We start from the raw sequence: 13,971 nt of genomic DNA, 5'->3' as shown, positions 1-13,971 counted from the left end.
AACTTTCAAAGTATATCATGGACTAGCATATATTATATAGTACAATGATGTACTCTGTTCGTTCTTGACATAACATCCCAGTAAAAGTGTCATTAAATGATGATGCTGTTCAAGAGTGAACTTCTTTGAAGATCATATGAGCTAAAGAAGTCTTGCATTTAGATTTTATTTTTTAATCTGAAGCCTAAAAACCTACATATAACAGTACAGACCCACCTAAACATGCTTGACACTCAATTCTATGCAAAAGCAATACATCCCTCCCATGCAAACCGCTGTTTAACTAATGATTAGTCCCAAAGTAGAAAATAAATTGTACCCCTGCCTCACACTTCAGTAACCTGTATTCACAGATGCCCCCCAACCCAACGAATATATGTGACAAAAATAAATGCACACCGAAATAACCCATAAAGCACTAAATAACCAACCTTTCAGCTCAGTCTTAACTCCACCCCACCAAACAGAAACCCATCAAAGACCACTTACCCCAGCCAACAGGGGTTCTAGACATCATCTTTCAATAAAATAATACAAACACAGTGTCAATATATTCCAGATACCTTCATACCCGATTCAGTTACTATGAAAAAGTAAATGAGCACTTGCTACTCAATTGCCCTATAAATTCTACACATACATCACAACACTTTATGACCTCTGGTCCCAACCAGTGGACATGGCCAAATTCCTGAGCACTGCAGTATCCTCATAAGGTTAAAAGATACCCTTGAGGCAGGAAGAAACTATTACTCATACTTGTGCACATTTGTACTTATTGTCTTTCATAAATGGAGATTTTGTTTTCAGTGCAGTTACAAAGTTCCTTGGAGTTCCTTACCATCATGCTTGGAGCCAAAGTGGTGAAGTTAGGCTCTCCAGTGAAATGTATAGTCATTACAGTACATTGAATAGTTAATTGTTCAAAATTATGTCATGTTTATCAATTAAGTTTGAACAGTGAAACTCCCTTCAGATGTTGAAAAATATCTTTCCCAGATGAGTGTCACCAGTGTTCAGTCTTTTAATATCTTGGGAGAACACTGCACATACTACAAACATCCTATATTTCATCCCACAGTTTTATACAAAATTGAATAATCTATGAAAATAGTCACCTGCATGGTTTAAACAAGACAGCCTATTTTTGCTTTATACAAATATCATTAACACCTAACTTCATTGTTTGATAATTATTTAATAATCCCTATTAGCTTTACGCTGTAGTTGAAAAGGGCCAGTTCAGTCCGAATCCTTTGCATGCCCAACCAAATAACTCTAAAACAACAGGTATTGCCATAACAGGTAGATCAACTTAGATGCACAACACCTAAAGTTATGCTGGTTACTGCAGAGTCATAGCTATAGAGCATTTCATTTTAAATTCATTTGTGTCCATTTTTTTCACTAGTCAGTGGGCAAAGTTATATAATCATAATTCATTGTATCCACAGCAGCTGTCAACATCCAACTTTTCACTCATATTTAACTTCAAATATAAAATATAGCCAGCCTTGAATTAACATATCAATTACAACAGTTTCTTTTGATGCCAACTTAATTCCTATATTCATTAATACACCACCAAATGGCTGCAGTTCCAATTTTCAATAAAAATTAAAGGAGACCCAAATAAAAAAAACATGTGGTTAACCTGAAATTGTTTATTACTTGAACCAGTAGAGAGGAGAAGCAGTGGCTGGTACCCAAATGTGGTTGTTGTGAAGTAGTTGTGGTGGTGGATTGTGGTAATTGTGGTAGTGATGGTGGTGGCATGGCCTGGATCTGGTAGCTAAGCTCAGCTTCAGGCAGACTGATTGGTTATGGTAGAGGCATGATGGGCAGGATGCCTCTTCAGGCTGGCCCAAGACTGAAGTGGTGACTTGGCTGAAGTGAGCCCCCCTTCAACAACAGCAGCGGTGCGAGGCACACGGTGGGAGGTGCAGAGGAGGCGGGATTGATTCTTTGTACACTGATGTGGGGCACCGCTGGGTTAGGGGGACTCTCAGACTGGGCAGACGAGCCAAACCTGTTGTACTGAGGCACCCTCCTATACAGAGCCAGTAGTGATTCTGAGAGATGTAGCTAGCTGATTAAAACACTGATCATCTCTGGGAGCATTCGGCTATAGGATTTGAGGAGTTTGGGGGAGGTTGGAGAGAAGTCACAGAGGCACCTTGGAGAAGGAGGGGTTATGTGCGCCTGTTTGGAGGCATAAGGCCCCATTGGCCCAAGTTACATTCACTCACCTGACTGCCATCATCCAATGTTGCATAACAACTGGCCAATGAACAACAGCCTGGATTACATGGCTCAAAGGCAATAGAAATATAACTTAAAAAGTCACTCACTCAAACTCTCCTATTTGGTTTCAAGAACACAAGAACTGTCCAAGTGAAAGCACTTAACCACTTCAAGGCATAGCAGTATTTCACATCCAATAATGATTTGAATGGTCATTGATGATGACAATAATAATAATAATAATAATATTAATAATAATAATAATAATAATAATAATAATAATAATAATGATAATAATAATAATAATAATAATCTTGTATCTTGTAGCCAAATAGGAATGCCTGATATCTGATACCCTTTGGGGGCCATATGGGTAAACCTTGGAACAATGGAATCCTCAGCATGGCATGGGCATTAGTAGTGGAGTGGAGGTCTGGCATGGACAATCATAGCTCTCATTATATATATTACAGGAATCCTAGTCACACCTTCACCCACACCACCTGTGCCTGTCTCCCGCAGCAGAAGGTGTCACAACAGTAGCCGTAAGTAGGCTGACTGCCACTTTTAATACATTACGGCTGAAGTGATGACACCTTCCCTAAACTAGCGAGTGGAAAGAAGATCATAAAGAAAAAAGATCTTTTCCTCTGAAAAGACAAGGATAAGAACAAATTAGCATGAGAAATAAAAGAAGTTGGAAATGAAATTTAAACTTAACGAGGAGGAACTTAAATAGAAAGAAGAGTCAGATGTTAAGTAAAGATAAACAAGTCTAACTGAGGAAAAACAAGGAAGTGCTAAACAGCAGTTCTATAATAGGAAGCATGATCCCTATCCCTATGGGCAAACCAAGAAATACAAAAGATCCTTTCTTTCCACCCGCAAGTCTTCAAGTGCTGCACAACTAATTCCATGAAGTGAACCATGATGGGTAAGAAGTCCTCATACATAATCTAAACATAACAGCTAAACAAACTTGAAGAGTACTATGAAAGGAGCCCTTTGCCTGAATACTTGTAAAAACATAAAAAAATATGTCATTTTGGTTATAAAGGTCAGTCAAATTGAAAGTGTTTTACAGCGTGAAAGTGAATGTGGGGGTTGTACTTTTGGAACTCCCAGACCAGAAAAATTTTCCATCCTACCATATTTTTCTACAAGCATCCAGACAGAGGGGCCCGAAACCTGTCATCTGAAAGGTTATCCAGTGAGGAAACTGTTACATACACTAGCGCAAACCAAGTGCTGTTTATAATCAGACGACAAATGTGGTACCACTGGCAATTTTGAATGCAAGATAGTAATTCAATGACTCCAATTTCTGTTGCACGAAGTAAACGAATCTTACCGATGCAGTAGTCAAGTATCATAATAACCAATCATATCATATACAGTCCAGTGGGAATACAGGCAGAATAAAATTTTTCCATAATCATAATCAAACAGAGCGTCTACATGGAACGCACCTAAAACCAACATGTATCTGCAGAGGCTTTGGCCTGTACTCTCTAAACACAACTTAAAACCAGCTAGGCAGAAGAAAATAGTAAACCAATTAGATAACAATATTTATACTTAACACAGCCAATCACATTTCAAAGCCAGTCCTTCAAAGAACCTTTAGCTGGTTTAAAGTCATGTTTTAGAATTGTGGCCTTGTTGCCCTACACTGAAGGCACAGAAGGGGAAAGGGCAGGGTATAGGTTACTTAAAACAAGCCAGTTGTGGTTTTGAAAATCCCAAATTCTTAATGGCTGCTATGGGGCTATGGTACACCAACAGGTGCAACTCCCTAAACTAATTGGTCATTGAGAAGCAGATGAGAGCTCTGAATGGCATGTTGTTACTAACACACATGCAGTAATCAAGAATGTTGGGAATACCAGTGAACTCACAAATAAGCTAGCCAATATCACATTTGAAAGTTCCCTTTACTATACCCTTAGCACTTCCATTCTTTGTAATGGGGGCAATCAGCAGCAGGTCTCAGCCCTACAGCATCCTAGCAAGTCCTCAGTAATAAATTGAAAATGAAAATTAGGTACAGCAATAGCCAATAACACTCATGCAACACCCAAGAGACTGTCACACAGAACGGATATGCAACATGATCAGCAAATTACAAACATCTGGTTTACAATTACTTGAACATCTCTTTAAGAAGAAAAATGATCCAAATTCATGCAAATTTAAAGAAAAAAAATTCATGTACTGATCATGCCCCATACTTACAAAGGCAAACACTGCAACCATTCCCCTTAGTACAATGCAAAATTGATTAGTATCTCTTGGTGCTTTCATCAACATTAAATAAAAACAAGAGAGGTTTACACAGGATAACACAAACAGTAAGAAAGGATCTTACATAAAGTTCCAAAGGAGGAATTACTGAGGTGCTGCAAGGCGAGGGTTGGCATAGGAGTGAGGTAGCACAGGTGGGGTGGAGGTGGGGTGTGTGCCCCGTGCAACCACCCCACAGTCACAGATGCAGCACATGGCACACCTGTGCTGCATCAAACAGCTTCTAGAGTCACCTGAGTGAAGTATTTCAATGTTCATGGTACTACAAAATCAGTGGGCATTTCATCTAGAGTATACATCATTTCCTGTTTTGCATACATTGTTTTGTTTTGTGAGTTCGGAATTTTGATCCCCTGTAATAATTTCTTCAAACTTCCTTGTCGAACTGTGGTATGGTGTCCACCTTTATGGAGTAGCGGAAATGTTGTGACTTGAACACGTGCCAAGTCCCCCAATGAGTCAGCCTAGGATCTACTGACCTGAAGAGAGGTGGTATGTGGAGAGTGCTGACAAGGCTTTTTTTTTTTATATAGCATTTTCCATGCTAGATTATAATATTTTCCTTCATTAAAAAAAATTTAACAAAAAATTGCTCCAACAATGTATCAAAAATAAACTTTGCTATAACTTTGCATACAAAAAAGACCATATTATAACAATGGTCCATTATATTCCACAAACTTTTGTACTAGTTAACTAAACAGCGGAGCCCTGATATCAACAGTGCCCACACTAACTAGACGAGCAGACAACACCACTTCAACACGAGCCACTGGGCTAAACGATGCCTGGTGTCTGATGACTCGTCTTCGCTGGCCACGAAATTGACTGGTGTGGCCAACAAGTGTACACAGGGGGTCAGAACTCAACACAGGAGCCTCAGGTGCATTTACGTATGCACACACATGCCTACGTGCACACAATTGTGCACAAGCGGCTTGGGTACTATACAACACAATGCTCTCACAGTTACTTGATGCACCTTTGTCACAACTCATGTCTGGGGCCCAGGATGGGTGACAACCAAGGCAAGTGCACATCACACTCATTGTATAGCGACAAAGGTATTACCTGAATATCTCATTAAAGGCAATCACTAGAAGCATGTCACATCTGCTGTAAACAAAATCATATTCTATGATAAACAAAACAAGACCCTACATATACATCAACGCAAATCAATCCAACAGCTACAATGCAAATCTTCTACTTCAGACAATCCCCCTGAGATCTGTGATGCATTAGTCAAGCTCAGGTCAGCCAGCCTGGGCCCCAGAGGCAAAACAATCAAGCAAGCGAGGTCAAGTGAGGGAAGCCGCCGACACACACAGTCAGTCCTAAGCTCCAATATCTCCGTCTCTTTGGTATGTCGCTTGGGGCGTGGTGCTGGCATGAGGGCAGGACTTGGTTACGATGTCATCTCTTTAGCTATGACCTCACTGCATCCGTGAAGTCAAGGGCCCCCGGCTAAGACGCCCACTGCTGGGGGCTGTTGACATTTGAATGATAGCTCTGATGCGGCGCTGGGCTGACTGTTGATCAGAAATGAGAAAACATGAGTAACATGTGGTTTTGAATTCAAATTAAAATACAATTCTTAACTGAACCCAAAGTATCATAAAATGACAGATTTCTTTCTTTTTCACATACACTCACTTTGACTACCTTAGGGAGGTAGCATAAGGAATATCTCACAGCCTTACAGGGAAAACCCTTGCTTGGCTCTTTCCGTTCTTTCCTTTCAAAACTGAAAAGACAGGTTGAAAGGATGTCCATCCCCAACATCCATCCCTCTTAGCCTGTCTTTCTAAACATTTCTCAATGTTCTTAAAACTTTTGCCTTCTTACCCATTTCCATGATTCCATTCACATCTATGTCCATTGATAGGTATCTAAAACATCTCTGCTCCTCCACATTTTCTCTGTTCAAATTCACACTCTGACTAAGCTGTCTCTCTGCACAGCTAAACCTAATAACCCTGCTTTTACTTACACTTATACTCAACTTTCTTGTATCACACACTTCCTCAATGTCAGACCCCAACTAATGCAGTTTCTCACTCAAATCTGTCACCAGTGCCAAAAAATAAACAAACTCACTCACTCACTTCCCAGGCCCTCCCCTCACACTGTAAAGACTGCATACCTAACCCTTTTTCCAAGATCCTTACAATTACCTCTCACACTACCCCAAACAGCTATGGTGATATTACACACTCCTACTGCAGACCCATTTTCACCTGGAACCACTCACCCTCCATTCTACCTACTTGCACACATGCCTTCCTCTCTGGATAGAAACTTCCCTTTAATTCTAATAGCTTTACTCCTGCAAAACATTTCTATCAACCTTGTCGGATGCTTTCTCCAGATCAATAAATGTAACATACATAACCTTCTGCTTCTCCAAGTATTTCTCACTCACTTCTGCTTCAATGGTTCCATTTGATGCCTTGTCCACTCCAGGTATCTAGAACACTTCATTTCCTCCAAGTTTTCCTCATTCAACTCACACTCCCAATTAACCTGTCCCTCAACCCTGTTACACCTAATAACATTGTTCTCATTCACATTTACTCTCAACTTTCTTCTTTCACACACAATTCTACCCAATCATCAACTTCTGCACTTTCTCTCTTGAATCTGCCACCAGTTCTGTATGATCAGCAAACAACTGATTCAGTTCCCTGACTGCATACTCGTCCCTCCCTCCAAGACTCTTACATTTACATTCCTCACCATCCCAACCAAAACCAACTGATAAAAACATGGTGACATTACACACCCTTGCCACTGACTGACCTTCACTTGGAATCATTCGTTCTTCTCTTTTCCTACTCAGACACTTCCCTTACACCCCTGAGTAAAACTTCTCATTACTTATAGTAGCTCTCCTGCCACACCATATATTCTCAAAACCTTCCATAATGCACCTCTATACACCCTATCATATACTTTCTACAGATCCATAAATGCCACAAACAAATTCATCCGTTTCTCTAAGTATTTCTTCCATACATTCTTTAAAGCAAACACCTGATCCACACATCTTCTACCACTTCTGAAAACACACTGCTCCTCCCCAACTTCATGCTCTGTACATGCCTTCACCCTCTTAATCAATAACTTCCCATACAACTTGCCAAGTATGTTCAACAAATACACAATGGCACTTTACATGCATTCTGCCAATTCTCAGGCACCTCACCAACCAATCAACAACACAGTCACCCACTTTCATAAGGAATTCAACTGCAAGACCGTCCACTCCAACCACCTTACCATATAACATCTTATGTAAGGCTTTCATCATCTCTTTCCTCTTCATTAAACCACTTTCCATGACACTCACTTTGCATACAACCCAACCCAAACACCCCATATCTGCCTCCCTATCATCATAAAACATTCAACAGTCCTCCAAATACTCATTCCATCTACTTCTCACTTCATCACTACCTGTTATCACTTGCCCTTTTGCCCTCTTCACCAATGTTCCTATATGCTCTCTTGTTTTATTGCACATTATTAATCTCCTTCCAAAACATCTTATTCTCCCTAAAATATATTGATATTCATTCATCTAAACTCTCATTTGCCCTCCTTTACAACCTATACACCTTCGTCTTGACCTCCTGCTGCCTTCCCTTACATGACCCCTACTCATTTGCACTCCTTGCCTGTAAGTGCTGCCCAAACACCTCCCTTTTCTCTCTCACTAGGAACGTTTTTTCTTCATCCCACCACTCACTACCCTTTCTAATTTTCCAATCTCCCACCTTTCACAAGATACATGCATCTCTCACACATGCCATCACTGTTTCCCTAAATACCTCCCATTCCTTGCCCACTTCCCTTGTTTCATTTACTTGCTCCTTTTACCATTTTACACTCAATCTCCCCTAGTATTTCTTCACACTAGTCTCTTTTCCAAGCTCCTCACCTCTTACTACTCTCTTCTTGCCAACATTGTTTCCTCTTTCCCAAAAATCTCTATAAATCTTCACTCTCACCTCCAGACATCCCAACAGCTGCCCCTCTCATCAAGTTCATATCCAAAATTCTCTCTTTTACATACCTATCAATTAATATGTAATCCAATAATGATCGCTGACTGTCTTTCCTACTCATGCACATATACTTGTATATGTTCCTCTTTTCAATCCAAGTTTTCCCAGCACTTCTCCACAAGTTGTTCACCATCGCATTTAAATCAACCATCACTAATAACCGATCTCTAACATCAGAACTGCTGACACACTCACTCAGTTGCTCCCAAAGCACTTTACTTGTGTAGTGGCAAAGGGTACAAAAGAGAAGGTTTAAATTACAGAGATATGGATGTTGAGTGTGTACATAGCACAAAAACATTATTTACACCGGTAAACACAAGGTCTCAAAATGATCACCTGTTAACTTAGGTGAAAATGCTCAGATTTTTTCATCCTTATATCATGTTAAGTAACTTTGAAGGTGAATATACATGGTGTAAATACATCTTATTTTTGTACTGTGTGTACCAGGTGAGTTACAGTGGAGAGTGTTGATCAAGAAAGCAGTGGCATACAAAGAGTTTCAGTGTGGGGAGGAATATTGAGGCTTCGGGAATTGTTGAAGATGTGTGGATCAGGTCTTTCTTTTGAAGAATGTGTGTGAGAAATACTTACAGAAACAGAGGGATATTTATGTGGCATTTGTGAAGCTGGAGAAAGTATATGATAGGGTTGATAGGGTGGAAGATTATGCAAACATATAATATGGGGCAAGGAACTGCTAGAAGTTAACTTTACACTGAGAGAGTACAGCATTTGTGCAATTAAGAGAGTAGGGCGAGTGGTTCCAGGTGCACATGTTTGCAGCAGAGGTGTGTGGTGTCACCGTGGCTGTTTACTTTTTTGATGGCTAGGGTGGTTAGGGAAGTTAATGCAAGAGAGAAGTACATATGCAGACTGTTGGTGGTGGAGATGGGGGGCTGGGAAGTAAGTCATGTGTTGTTTACTGGTGACATGGCACTGATGGCAGATTGGAGTGAGAAACTGCAGAAGTTTGTGTCTCTTTTTGGAAAAGTGTGTGAAAGGAAAGTAAATATGAATAAAAGCAAGGTTATTAACTTTAGCAGTGGAAAGAGACAAGGTTTTTGCAATGTAAGTTTGAATGGAGAGAATTTGAAGGAAATGGAGTGTTTTAGAGACATGAGAGTGGCTATGGCAGTGAATGGAACTATGGGAGGTGAGGTGAGCCTTAAGGTGGGTAAAGGGGCAAAATTCCAGGGCACAATGAGAAATGCATGGGAAGAGAGGTCATCATCTTTAAGGACAAATGGGAAGGTTTGATGATATAGGAGTCCTGCCACTGCTATATGGATGCAGGCACAGGCCTTAGGAAAAAAATGTAAGGAAGGTGGATGTATTGGAAATGAAATGTAAGAGGACAATATGTGGAGTGAGGAGGGTTGATTGATTAAGAGAAGGGTGGCAGTAAGAGTATATATGAGAGAGATGGAGAGGGTGTGTTGAAATAGTGTGAGCCTGAACATATGGAGTGGATGAGTAAAGAGAGGAGGACTAAGAGGGTATATATGTCAGAAGTGGATGTACAAAGGAAAAGGGAGTAACTAAGGAGGGGACGGAAGGAAGGAGTTAAGGATATTCTGAATGTTCTTGGTTTTAACATGGAGGAGGGTTTGAAGTGTACAAAGGACAGGGCAAACTTCAGTGATGTGATACATGGAGATAATGTGCTGTCATCAGGCTGAAACGGCATATGAGGTAGTCAGGGGGATGTCTAAGAAAGGTCTGTGGGCCTGATTGTGGTTAGGGGGCTCTGGTTTTGATGCAGTATACAGGGACCTCTTGATTCATCCATATTTAATTTACACCACTTCTACAATGATGTGCAAGGTTCAATCACACCTTTTTTTATTTTCACAGGTTCAATTTGGAATAATACAATCATTATTGGGTTGATAGCATGCTGGCAACATTGTTACCACTGTGCGAGAGACACATATGCATGTCTTGGATACAGTGTTACAATATTTTGTACTGCAGCATACTGTACACTGCATGTGTTTTGCCCCTTGCATCATGCCATGAAAACATGTTTCAAGTTCTCCCAGTACCAATGGTGCCAAGAAGTGTAAGGCCAAAATCATTGGGCTCAAGATGAATATGGTCAAATATCATGAGAGAGATGAACAAACAGCTGATATTAATCATGCCCTTGGGATTAAAGAATCTACTTTACAGACTAATCATGGAAAGCGCCAAGAGTGGAACATTAATCAGTGTATCGAAGACCTCATGTTCCCAAAATTGGAGATAATGTTGAGCACATCGATGGACTACCAAACTCGTGAAATATTCCTGTCAGCATGCTTGTGATATAAGCAAAGACCCAGATTATATAAGATAACTTGGCAATGGAAGAAGGGGCAGCAAAGGCAGTGAAGGCATTTCAAGCAAGTCCATTCCGGCTTCAGAATATCTAAATTGGATGAGACTGGACTATTTTGGAAGAGAATGCCCTCAAGAACATAAAATTTGTTATCAAAAGAACTCTTTACAGTATGTACATTATAGAAATTTAAAATATCATAGTATCATATATCTCCTGGTAATTTCATGTTGTAATTTTCAATAGTGTAATATTCAGTACTGTCTTTGTAATGTGCAATGACAACCCCTAATCTCCATTACTTACATCATTTGACTTATGCATTTCTGATTTATGAAACCACTTTCAAGAACATAACTACTGCATAAATTGAAGGGTCCCTTTACATGACAGCTAAAGAATGGATGTGAGCAAATGAGACAATTTCTTTGTTTCTGGTGCTAAATAGCTAATGAGGGGAATGGCGAACACATACAGTGAAAAAACATACTTTATGCTTGGTTTGGGTGGTTATTTCAGTTTTTGGCCTATCAATTGCCAAGACCATAAATGCTGTTATGGTCAAGTAAGAATCACTACCCAAAACCCTGACACTTTCTTCAGGTCTTAAAGATAATATATTTTTTTTTTTTTTTGCTGCTGTCTCCCGCGTTTGCGAGGTAGCGCAAGGAAACAGACGAAAGAAATGGCCCAACCCACCCCACACACGTGTATACACATACATGTCCACACACGCAAATATACACACCTATACATCTCAATGTACACATATATATACACACACAGACACATACATATATACCCATGCACACATTCACACAGCCTCTATTCATTCCCATCGCCACCTCGCCACACATGGAATACCATCCCCCTCCCCCCTCGTGTGTGCGAGGTAGCGCTAGGAAAAGACAACAAAGGCCCCATTCGTTCACACTCAGTCTCTAGCTGTCATACAATAATGCCCGAAACCACAGCTCCCTTTCCACATCCAGGCCCCACACAACTTTCCATGGTTTACCCCAGACGCTTCACATGCCCTGATTCAATCCACTGACAGCACGTCAACCCTGGTATACCACATCGATCCAATTCACTCTATTCCTTGCCCGCCTTTCACCCTCCTGCATGTTCAGGCCCCTATCACTCAAAATCTTTTTCACTCCATCTTTCCACCTCCAATTTGGTGTCCCACTTCTCCTCGTTCCCTCCACCTCCGACACATATATCCTCTTGGTCAATCTTTCCTCACTCATTTTCTCCATGTGCCCAAACCATTTCAAAACACCCTCTTCTACTCTCTCAACCACGCTCTTTTTATTTCCACACATCTCTCTTACCCTTACATTACTTACTCGATCAAACCACCTCACACCACACATTGTCCTCAAGCATCTCATTTCCAGCACATCCACCCTCCTGCGCACAACTCTATCCATAGCCCACGCCTCGCAACCATACAACATTGTTGGAACCACTATTCCTTCAAACATACTCATTTTTGCTTTCCGAGATAATGTTCTCGACTTCCACACATTCTTCAAGGCTCCCAGGATTTTCGCCCCTCCCCCACCTTATGATTCACTTCCACTTCCATGGTTCCAACCGCTGCCAGATCCACTCCCAGATATCTAAAACACTTTACTTCCTCCAGTTTTTCTCCATTCAAACTTACCTCCCAATTGACTTGACCCTCAACCCTACTGTACCTAATAACCTTGCTCTTATTCACATTTACTCTTAACTTTCTTCTTTCACACACTTTCCCAAACTCAGTCACCAGCTTCTGCAGTTTCTCACATGAATCAGCCACCAGCGCTGTATCATCAGCGAACAACAACTGACTCACTTCCCAAGCTCTCTCATTCACAACAGACTTCATACTTGCCCCTCTTTCCAAAACTCTTGCATTCACCTCCCTAACAACCCCATCCAGAAACAAATTAAACAACCATGGAGACATCACACACCCCTGCCGCAAACCTACATTCACTGAGAACCAATCACTTTCCTCTCTTCCTACACGTATACATGCCTTACATCCTCGATAAAAAACTTTTCACTGCTTCTAACAACTTGCCTCCCACACCATATATTCTTAATACCTTCCACAGAGCATCTCTATCAGCTCTATCATATGCCTTCTCCAGAGCCATAAATGCTACATATAAATCCATCTGTTTTTCTAAGTACTTCTCACATACATTCTTCAAAGCAAACACCTGATCCACACATCCTCTACCACTTCTGAAACCACACTGCTCTTCCCCAATCTAATGCTCTATACATGCCTTCACCCTCTCAATATACCCTCCCATATAATTTCTCAGGAATACTCAACAAACTTATACGTCTGTAATTTGAACACTCACCTTTACACCCTTTGCCTTTGTACAATGGCACTATGCATGCATTCTGTCAATCCTCAGGCACTTCACCCTGAACCATACATATATTGAATATTCTCACCAACCAGTCAACAACAAAGTCACACCCTTTTTTAAGAAATACCACTGCAATACCATCCAAACCCGCCACCTTGCTGGCTTTCATCTCCCGAAAAGTTTTCACTACCTCTTCTCTGTTTAGCAAACCATTCTCCCTGACCCTCTCACTTCACACATCAGCTCAACCAAAACACCCTATATCTGCCACTCTATCATTAAACATATTCAACAAACTTTCAAAATACTCACTCCTTACTTCACCACTACTTGTTATGACCTCCCCATTAGCCCCCTTCACCAATATTCCCATTTGTTCTCTTGTCTTGTACACTTTATTTACTTCCTTCCAAAAATCTTATTCTCCCTAAAATTTAACGATACTCTCTCACCTCAACTCTCATTTGCCCTCTTTTTCATGTCTTACACCTTTCTCTTGACCTCCTGCCTCTTTCTTTTATACATCTCCCAGTCATTTGCACAATTTTCCTGCAAAAATTGTCCAAATGCCTCTCTCTTCTCTTTCACTAATAATCTTACTTCTGCATCCCACCACTCACTACCCTTTCTAATCTGCCTACCTCCC

At 40.7% G+C, this 13,971-nt stretch overlaps 1 protein-coding gene across 7 annotated transcripts in view; it reads right to left on the bottom strand.

Annotated features, from left to right (window-relative positions):
- Nucleotides 1-1,648: 1,648 nt before the first annotated feature.
- Imp (IGF-II mRNA-binding protein) overlaps nt 1,649-13,971 on the bottom strand; it is a 729,352-nt gene continuing 717,029 nt past the window's right edge. For all 7 annotated transcript variants that reach the window (XM_071671623.1, XM_071671628.1, XM_071671627.1 and 4 more), the window contains one exon: nt 1,649-6,080. In XM_071671623.1, coding sequence (XP_071527724.1) covers nt 5,985-6,080 — 96 coding nt within the window. In that variant the 3' untranslated portion in view covers nt 1,649-5,984. The remainder of the gene's footprint in view (nt 6,081-13,971) is intronic.

The sequence above is a fragment of the Panulirus ornatus genome, chromosome 16 (genome assembly GCF_036320965.1).
Source record: "Panulirus ornatus isolate Po-2019 chromosome 16, ASM3632096v1, whole genome shotgun sequence".
Taxonomy (NCBI): domain Eukaryota; kingdom Metazoa; phylum Arthropoda; class Malacostraca; order Decapoda; family Palinuridae; genus Panulirus; species Panulirus ornatus.
The sequence above is the reverse complement of the archived record's forward strand: the minus strand, read 5'-3'. Positions and strand labels throughout refer to the sequence as shown.